We start from the raw sequence: 10,783 nt of genomic DNA on the forward strand, positions 1-10,783 counted from the left end.
CAAACCAAAGCATGGAAGCCTTCCTTTCTGTGAATTTTTTTGGATTTAAAGTTATTACAACAAATGTTGATGAGTGGAATATTCGAAAAGAATGAAGAATATAATAATATTGTTCAGATGATATGCGATAATATAATAACAATTATAGAAAATTTTTGAATGAAAAATTTTGAAATGAAATCGTAAAAACATGAAACATTAAAAATGAAACATTTCAATTTGGAATATAGTCAACTAAAAAATTTTCAAATTTAATGAGAAATGAACAAAAGTATGAGTTAGAATGCAACTGCCACTCCAACAAAAAGTGGCTCATAAGATGTTAAGCTTTTATAATAAAACATGAGAACTTTCGTAAAGAACGCATAGCAAGCAGAAAAAATAAAATGTAACTTTCTTCAAAAACAAACAATATAATTAATGATTTATGATATTTCAAAATTTAAAATTTTTGAAATGTGAATACTTACTATTTGCATACTACAAAGTGTCAACAAAAACAATTGCACATAATAATATAAAACACACTTATCTTTTTTGTGAAAGACAAAATACAAATACAGAAAAGAAAGATTTACACTAATTGGAAATGTGTCGGTTCAACTGCGCTAGAAAAGTTAAATCAAACGGATTTCTTCATGAATATTACAAATATAACATACTCGTTTAAAATAAGCTATAAATCACAAAGAATATATAGATTAAGTTAATGAGCGTGAATTGTTCAAAGCACTGAAAGAAAATTCAATAAAGATGAGAACGTTATTTGAGAAATATAAAAAAATGTCGTTTCCTTTTGCCAAAAGTGTTCACCTCATCATTTCTTGCTCTCTTTTTTGAATCTCTCTTGTTGTGTCGATTCCCTTCTCTAGAATAACTAGAAAGTGTTATACATATCATCATCGAGATCTTCGGGCACATACATAGAAATAATCTGAGTCAGCTGTCTCTGTTCTTTCCACTGGTCTTCAATTGTATCAAGGTCATCTTTTTTCGGAGGAAGTACAACTTTCATTGGCTGTCCATAAGGGGAAGGCAGCGTAAGTGGAGGTAGTGTGTAAACTTCCTCCACTTTCTTTGCCTTTTTCCGAAGTGAAGTTGTTGAAGTTGTATTTGTGTCAGAGTTGTTATCAGGCACAGTACCTGTGCTATTTTCAACATTGGATTGCTTTCCTTTCTTGCTATCGCTGCTGCTGCTTCCTTCGTCCTTTTCAGTTGTGCTCATTCCGACCATCTCTCTTTCTTTATCGTTCTTCTTTCCTTTCTTCTTTTCTGAGCGACTTTCCTCGGCACTTGCTCCGTTTTGTTTTGCATCTTTCTCATTGCTTTCCTTTGTGCCTTTCTTGCCTTTTCCTGTTGTCTGCCGGATAACTTCCTTCATTTCTTCGTCTAAATCTGCATATTCTTCGTCTTCGTCAATGTCGAGTGGATTTCCCATTGCAGCATATTTTCCTCCCTTCGCATTTTTATTCTTTTTGTTAAGTGGCATTGCTGTCTTAACTCTCTTTCCGCCTCGCAACTTTTCTTCAACAATATATTCCTCCGAATCTTCGTCTTCGTCGTCATCGTAGTACTCTTCGCGTCGGCTAGACTTATTTTTTGAAACAGCACAAATAATGACAACTATAACAACTATGACCACGACCACCGCAGCCACAATAATCACAATAATAACCCATGTCTCCATTTTCTCACCTTTTGTCAAGTCATCGTCAGAAGTGCGACTTTCGTTGATCAATCCAGAGCCAAGGCTTACGCGACCATCTGTGTGGAACTCTTTCCTTCCTGTCGAGGCATCACCTAATCTATCGTAAAACAGAAGGCTCTGAAACAGCGGCTGATTATCGTCGATTTCGGTTCCGTTGAAAGATGTGTCATTCATATGAACAGTGCAACTGATGCTGTTAGAGTTTGTGTTGATTCCTTGTTCAGATAAGCAAGGCACTCGAAACTTTCTCTTCGAAAAATACTCCTCAATCTCCACATCCACATCACATCCCACAAGATTACTCCCTGAAAATGATGCTGTAAATTTTTTGCTTTGCTTTTCAATAGAAGCACTTGTTGACTTTACGACTGGAATGAAATTCAATGAAAATAATGAAGACATTTTTTCGTAGACAACTTCGCAGGGGTCAAACACTCGAATCCACAAAGAAGCATTCTCAGTTAATTTGCTTTCTTGTTTGCCATCAAAAGTTAAATTTTCTAAAACTAACTTTGTATACCCTTCGCATTGAATATTTTTGCGGATAACATCCGGTATTTTATTTAAAGAAAGCTTATTGTTATTGAATGTGCAATTTTTAACAGTAACGTTTCCTCCATCAACCAATAAAGCTGTTTGTGGTTGTCCAGAAAAGGTTGAATTTGCAATGGTGGCACTCATATGACTGTTGTGGAGATATATGCAGCTTTTCTCCCATGCGCAAAAATCTGGCCATTTCGTATCTGAATAGTCGTTAGAAAGTGCCGGAAGAGATGAAGGTCCATTGATAGTTGAATCAAAAGATAATTGCTGCGTTGTTTTTTTCACATTTTGCGCATCTTCATCATTTAGTGTGTTTTCACTTGCGTCGTTTGAACTTTGAAAGCTGGAGCCTGATTTTGAAAATGAGCATCCATTAACATTCACGTTATTGCAGGATAAATCCATCAGCGAACGACTTTCAGTGGCTGTTGAGGTTGGATATGCCATCGCACATGACATCTTGACATTACTGAGAGTCAATGTTCCACCGCCATTCATTGTAATCAATGAGTAGTCGATGGTTGTTGATGCATTAAATGTAGTCTTTGTTACAGTGAAGTTTCCTCCTGTTGTAGTGGTAAATGAATCACAATTTATTGATGATTCTAATTGAAACGCAAGCTCATTAAATTTTGAATCACCATTATTTTTAATCATTGACTCGTTATAGACTTCAGATTTTCCAACAATTATTTTCTTATTTTGTGCCATTTTGATTGTTGTATTTCCAATTACACAACCCCCTTCAGTTATGCTTGTATCATCATTGATGTTTATGTTATTGCTCGTCGTTTTATCAAGTCGATTGATAGCAGAATGAAGAGTATTACAAGGATAATCTGTACCGCAAAACTGTCCGTCAATTTTATCATTTCCACCAATTTCGACATTTTTAATTGGTTCCTTAAATGTCAGATCCTTTAACGGATAAAATTTTTCGTAATCTATTGTTCCAACAAAACCTTTAGAAAGTTCAGCTGTTATATTAATTGTGGAATTTTCTATCGCCTTGACAAGCTCTTTGCATTCAAACATTAAATTACTACCATTATTTGCTTCATTATTTTCAAAAGTAATTGTTGAAGCATTAAATTCTAGTGATGGAATATCTTTATCCTTTGAACAGTTTATGAAAAATACTCCCCCTAATTTATTACCAGCATCAGCATTACAATTTGAGTAATTTCCAGAACTCAAAGAAAATTTTGATAAATTGCTCAGAACAAGAGTCATAAAGCCGCCAGAAGAGCCAGTAGCCGATGAGCATCCATACACGGTAAGATTAGACAAGGTAATTTCCTTTTCAGGTGCAATCCACACAAATAAAGGAGAAAGAGCAGTGCCACTTTTAATCGGATCGGTGGTACACAAAATGTTTTCGAATTTTGAATTTAAGATTTTCACAAGATTTGAAGAGTTGATTGTGAATAGTGGGTGATTTATAGGTTTCATGTTGGAAACAGAAAACTTTTCGGCTTCAAAATTATCAACAGTCAAACTAAACGCAGAATAACTGTGATTTGGTTCGCTTTGTGTGGAATAAGTCCAGGAAATGTCAGATGAAAAAGAGCTCCCTTCGCCAATGTAGTACAATTCAACATTATTCATTTTGAAGGTGCCTGCAGTCTGCTTAACAATCGAAGTGTAAGATACTGGTAAACTTGTTGTAGGGATTTCGAGTATAACATTGTCAAATAAGATTCCTCCGCATGATGTCACAAATGCAGTTGGTTTATTTTCGTCGGTTGCTGCATGAGCATAAGGTGCGTAAAACGACGAAGTAGAAAGCTGTGCTGTGGGAATAGAAAACTTTAACTGAACTTTTTGTTCTTGTACGTCTTCAGCGTTATCGAATTTTCGCTCTGAAGCTTTAGGCGATGAAGAACGTTTCTGAGAATTCATATGAAAATCTGAACTGGTTAATGAATGATGAGAATAAAGTGAAGCGGTCGTTGATCTGAAAAAGGAAGTAGCTGAATGAGTCAAAACAGAAGATGTTGAATCACCAAATTTATCATCACCAGTAATTGTAATATCGTTCTCTTCAAAATCAACTCCACTACCAAATTCTATGTAATTATTAACTATTTCCAGATATATTATTTGGTTGTACCAAATAATATTATTTGACACCCCAAAAATCGTTTTGCATGGATTATTTTTATCATGTCCGCATGCCTCATTATCATCACTGGTACCACTACTGACATAAACTTTCTTCACTTTCAGTATTTCAAGAAGATCATGATCACTTTTAACATCGTTGGCAAAGCAAATATAATTATTTTCCTTTTGATCATCAATATTATCCTGCGTAAATAGTTTTTTGAATATTCCATGCCAATTGTCATATTCATATTTATTTGTTTTAATGTATATTCTTGTTCCTTTAGTAGCATTGCACCCGACAAACTTTAGATTCCATAATTTTGGGACAGGTGCTTCACTTAAATTGAAGCTGAGAAATAGCGCTCCACCTTTTGTTTCATGAATGGCAGAAATGCCATCTCGAGCTTCGCAGTCCTTGAATGTGCAATTATCCAACGTCAATTGAGTAGTAGCTTGATTGCTTTGCGATTCCGATGCTTCAATATGCATTGCACCTCCTGAAGATTTGGGCGATTCTGTGAAGCAATTCTCAAAGTTACAGTTTTTCGCTTCCAAAACTGCAGAGCTTGGAAGAGAAAGACAGAATGCTCCGCCTTTCGCAATGTCATCATCTCCTTTCGCTGTTATTGAAACTGATTTAAACTCACTATCAGTAATGCTAATATTAAAAGCCGATGAATCATCAGTAGATAATGCTATAAAAATAGAAAAAGAATAATGCAATAAACAGGGGAAAAGAAAAAAAAATATTATTTCCATTAAAAAAACAAAAAATAAAAATAAAAATAAAACTTTAGAATCCAACAAAGTGTTTATTTAAAAAGAAATTTCATAAATTTTCACTTTATCAAATAATTGTTTTTTAAAAAAAGAATTGTTAAATAAAAGATATTTATATTTTTTTGTTTCACTTACCATTAAAACCCTGTGAGACATCCTTCAAATCTATCACAAATGTTGAGCGATGTTCTCTAACACTGTTTTCTGGAACGTGTGATTCGCTTCCATCGCTCTTTCCATTGAAAATGCATTTGCTTATCTTCACAGATGGACGATCAGTAGATAGAGTAAAAAGAAACTTCAGCAATATTGCACCTCCTTTTGAAAAAGCATTTCCTGCAGCGACGCAGTCAGTAAAGTTTGAGGAATCGCAGCTGAAAGAGCCGTTTCCGCTTATTACACATCCGAGACATCCTCCGACAGAACTCACATTGCACCCATTGGATTCAGATCCAGTGACTGACGACGGAAACGATGACGAAGAAGTGCAAAGGCAATGCTCAAATTTGCTTCCTGAAATTTTAACATCACTTAAAGCAGCCTCATCTGGCAAGTCAATATAAATTGCTGCTCCTTGTTTTGTAAGTGAAGTCTCACTGCATCCAACGTATTCGGTTGTAATGCATGATAAGAACTGTGAATTAGAAATTGAAAGTATGCTGCCATTTTGCAGTGATGCATACACTGCACCTCCTCTGGAATCCGCTCCAAGACATACACAATTCGAAAACTTTGCCTTTATATTCAAAGTTGCAGGATAGCTGGTACTCAAATAAATAGCTCCTCCAAATGCTTTCCCCATGGATGCTGTATTTTTGTGCTGTGACTGCAATGCATTTTCTTTTCCGTTTTGTTGCTGTCGAACCTGGCAATTGGAAAAAGTGCCATAAATGGATATTTCAGGTTTATTTGAAGAATTTGATTCCAAATATATTGCACCTCCTTCCAAGGAAGACACTCCGTTTCCTAATTCTTCCTCTTCAGCACTATTATTTCCTTGTGTACCGCCGTTAGCTTCTCCGAAAATGCTATCTTCTGATCCAATAGTGATTCTTTCTGCCGAAGTTGCAATATGTGCAATACCTCCTTTCCCGTATTTACTTTGCATCTTCGTAAATTTCCCTGAAAATGAAAGTCGTGTTCCTGTTTGAGTTATATAAATTGGTGATTTTTCACCATTATCACTAATTTGCTGTATGTTCGTTAATATCAGATTCTGCATAGTAATCGAATCGCTTGAACTGATGTCGATTGCAGCACCATTACTAATCAGGAGGTCATTCGCATAAAGATCACTGATTTCAACTTCACTCGCAATAGCCTTAAAAAGCGTATAGCTCAAAGAATATGCTGCTTCGTTGAGTCGTGACTGCATTGGATTCTTCACGCAAATGGTTTTTAAAGTGAAAGCAGAGTTTCCCCCCGCGCATATTAACGTATTATAAACCGAATCTTGAATATCTGGAATCTCTAGATTCAAATTAGAAATCTTCAAATCATTTTCTGTATAAAAGAAAGATGATGTTTCATCCGTATTGATTGATCTGATTAACGTGTCACCACTTAAACTTTGAGAAGTCTGAAATTGTATGGAATCAGTCGGCTTGCTTTGCTTCGCATCGTTCTTTCCTTCAAATGATAAAGGAATCACTGCTTTATATCCCCCGTCCAAAACAACTTTTCCTGATAATATCAATCGAAGCTTCATCCAATTTGTCTTATCGAGAGCATACTCTAGCGTTTTGCAAGGCGAGGAAGGAAGAAGACCACATTTCTTGTTTGAACCAGTAGAATTATTATCAGAGCCGCTTTCACTGACATATGAACGTTCTGTTTGAAGGTGTGTATCAAGACTAGCAAAAGATGATGATTTCTCATATGCATAGTCATTTGTTTTTATGTCTTCTATATTTGAATCATTTAAATAGCAAAACTGAAAGTGGTAGAGGCATTCTGGAACATCGCTTCCTTTAAATGCAATCATATTGCCGTTTGTATCTGCTAATGTTCCTGAAAACAACAGATTTTCAAATTTTAATGTGTCAAAATCAACATTTTCCGCTTTTGTATCCAGTTCTAAAAACAAAGCACCTCCATACCCATATCCACGATTCAATGAATTTTTTGTTGCGATACAGTTTGTAAAACTTATATTATTCAATGATAATGTTGCATCTTCTGAAACAGAAAGATACATTCCTCCACCGCATCCATTTATTATATTAGATGAAGTTAAATAGTTTTTGGAAGAGGCATAGCAGTTCCGAAAAATGCAATGTTCAACACTAATTGCCGGCTTGACATCTGTGGTACCATTATTTACTACTTCTGATGCTTTTGTCCATTTCCCATTTCGAAACTGCCTTCTTCTCTCAGAAGAATCTGAATTCGCTCCAGTCTCTTTCGCAAGGATGGATTTTACATACACAGCTCCGCCCTGAGTGGCATTCAACTTTCCATCCTCATTTTCAGATCCAAAAGTGCATCCTTTCAATGAGAAACTGCTTCGCCCTCTGAGAAGCACATTCACCGCTGATCCATTACCGTAAACTGTGGTCAGACTGTTAAAAATGCAGCTTTCCATCTTAAATTGCCCTCCTTTGTCGTTGCTCTGTGTAGGTGTTGGGATTCCGTTTTCTCCTGCTGCACATCTTGGAAGAGATGAAATTTCATAATAAAAAGGTGCATTTGAGCAGTTTTTCACTGTTTGACTAATTTTACTGAATTCACAGTCTGTAACTTTCACTGTTTGCGAAGTTACGTTAATATAAGATGGAATAAAAAGATCATTTGTTGCAGTTTGATGCGCCCGGAGATATTCAGTTGAATAAAAGAAAGAAGAAAGCGAAGCGAAAGTTTCTGCCTCTGTTGATCCAGTAACAGTAACAGCGTCCATTTCAAACTCACCCGCCGTTTTTAGGATACAGCAATAAAGTGGTTCAGGAGATGTTACAGATTGGCTAAAAAAGAGAGTAATGCTGCGGATTTTCGCAATACCGCCTGTCGATGTAATGAACGCGTCGAGCGACTCTCCATAATTCATGTCCATGCCCTCGCTCTCTTCGTTAGCTTGCTTCTTTTGTTGTTGGTGCTTCAAATTGGAACAGTGATTTGGTTCATTCCTAAAAAGACCTCCCTCAGCACGATTCAAAACAGCATTAGAGCCAGAAGCTGGTGGATTTTGTGGATCCTGAGGATATGTTTTGACAAATTTTACAGTTGCCTTATTATTACCAGACTGGTCTTCAGTCGTAAGTGTCCAATCGCCCCAGCCAAGATTAGCAGACTTATTGAAATCCACTTCACCATTCACGTAAATAGTACGCTCACACCAAGATATGTGAGACAAGGCCTCTCCAACTGTTTTACAGGGAGAACCACTGCTTCTGCCACAAGTTGAGTTATCTTCCCCAGTTGCACTTATATAGTCTGTTAGTGATTTGTTGAATGCACCTTCAATAATGCCTTCAATGCTGTTTTCTTTGTTCTTTGAAAACAAGTTTTGATATTCTTCTAAACCTTGATTTGAAAACATCTCCTTTGTGAACATATCCGGAAAGCGATCATATGAAGGTTTAAGTTCATCCTTTGTATATTCAATCATTATAAAGGCACCTTTTTCTGCTCCAACTGTATCTTTGTCGAACTTTATGTTTCTGAATATGTAGCTATCTTTGCTGCCTGCTAATTTTAGATATATTCCTCCTCCGCACCCATTGTAATTACCTTCAGAAAGTATTGTATTTCCTTCATCATCTTGTAATGGCTCTTCATTTGCGACCCCACAATTTGTGAAAGTGCTATCTTTAATCATGAATCTTGCCTTCTGACCATTAAGTGCAATGTAAACAGCACCTCCTTTCCCGTCCTTTTGTTGAATATTCCAGCAGTTGTCGAAATTGCAGCCGATAAGCACAAGCCGGTCAGAAACATCAGATGAAAGATTTTCACTTTTTCCCAAATCAGTACATATGCACCCAGCACACGGCATTCCTTTTGTTTCGTCGTTGCTTTGTGATTTTTCCTTCTTTGATGCAAACGAAGCAGAAAGAGATCTTGATGAAGATGCGTCTGCAGCTGTTGACGGATTTGGAAATGTGCTAATAACGTTCTGAAACTCTGTGGCGCGAATATCCACATCAACAGCAGACACAGAAGACTGGTGGAAGGAACGAACAATAGCAGAAGTAGCAGTCAAGGAAATAGAGCAGAAAACGCAGTTCTTCATTTTCAGGCTTCCTGATGTCAACATGAACACAGGCGCTTTTGCAACAACTGGCGCTGCTGCAGCATTTGAAAAATGGAGATCGGATTTGTGAATGCTTTGCAGCGGGGTAAAAGAAGAGGCAGAATCAGATGAGACCACTGCAGCACTTTCCTTGCTGGCTCCTTTAAACCAACATCTTGTGAATTTAGCAACGGCAGGATCGCCTTCACTGATTTCCTTGTAGTTATTGATTTCAAACAGCGCATTTTCCGCATCAGGATCTGGTTGGTGCACAAAACTAATGTCTGAGATAGACAGCTCATGCAATAAAATGAATGATGCGGGCGCTGGATCATTGACAGCGGATTTCTTTTTTGTTTTGGGCTTTGTGGCATAAATGACTACTGACGGTTCTTCGCACCCTGATGGTGCTAATTCATTCACCTGTTTTGCTCCTTTAATTTCCTTTAGATTATTGTCTCAGATAAAACAAAATAAATAATAATAATTCAAATTTCAGTTTTTATTAATGAAAAATAGAATGGCACACTAAATATGTGAAATCCGGCGGAATACTCTCCAGCTTCAATGGTAATTATGCTTTTCATATTCGTCTCCGCAGCCGCCTCAAAAGTTCTGCAACTTTGACTGTAAAGACAAACTGCATTATCAAGACTTCCCGTAACATTCAACTTAGCAGAGGAATTGACATTAATTTCGTTTGATGAAGAACTATTTGGAAAATAACTTAAAATATTATTAATCAATGAATGGCTGGTTCCCTGTGACAATGAATATGTATTAGTAGTTTTATTAGCAAAAGTTCCACTAACGTTAACAAACAGATCTGATCCATAAGGTGTCGTATCTCCGGTTGTTCGATCTACAACGTTTGAAGCAAACAAACAATATGCTAAATTTAATGTAACTTTTGGGTGAGTATTGTTGTCTGGTACTTTCAAGCAAATTCCAGCAGTATATCCTTTGGACCATCCCTCGGCCAAATAGCTGTTTGTAATAGTCAAAGAATCCAAATTACAGAAAAAGCAAGCGCTTCCAGTTGGATCCTCGTTATCATTGCGACGAAAAGAAGAGAAATAATTAAAATTTAAATGACCCTGTTCTTCTTTTTCCAGCTGACATCGAATAAAGCGACATCCAGTAACATTTCCAGATCCTTGTCGTGAATAGACTCCAGCGCCTTCGATCGCTGCGATGGAATCTTTGAAGATGGAATTATCCAAAAGAAGTTTTCCTTTCTCTGAATAAAGACATCCACCACTGCCTTTTGATCTACAGTTCCTAAATTCACAACCATTCATCAATACTGTTTCTTTGTTTCCATCTCCATCTGTATTAACCCATATTGCTCCTCCTGCGGCCTGTTTATTAGTTTCCTGATCTGTTCCCCTAACCGAATCATTCTCAAAATAGCA

At 36.7% G+C, this 10,783-nt stretch overlaps 1 protein-coding gene across 1 annotated transcript; it reads right to left on the bottom strand.

Moving 5' to 3' along the window:
* Positions 1-84: 84 nt before the first annotated feature.
* On the bottom strand, positions 85-10,669 carry MONOS_1981 (uncharacterized protein; the record flags this gene model as incomplete). The annotated part of the gene is made up of 3 exons (XM_067871870.1): positions 85-5,055; positions 5,276-9,826; positions 9,898-10,669. The coding sequence occupies 3 exons, from the start codon at positions 10,667-10,669 to the stop codon at positions 878-880; spliced, it is 9,501 nt and encodes a 3,166-aa protein (XP_067729064.1). The 3' UTR covers positions 85-877.
* Positions 10,670-10,783: the final 114 nt, after the last annotated feature.

The sequence above is a fragment of the Monocercomonoides exilis genome (assembly GCF_001643675.1).
Source record: "Monocercomonoides exilis strain PA203 chromosome Unknown scaffold17-1647472, whole genome shotgun sequence".
NCBI lineage: Eukaryota > Preaxostyla > Oxymonadida > Polymastigidae > Monocercomonoides > Monocercomonoides exilis.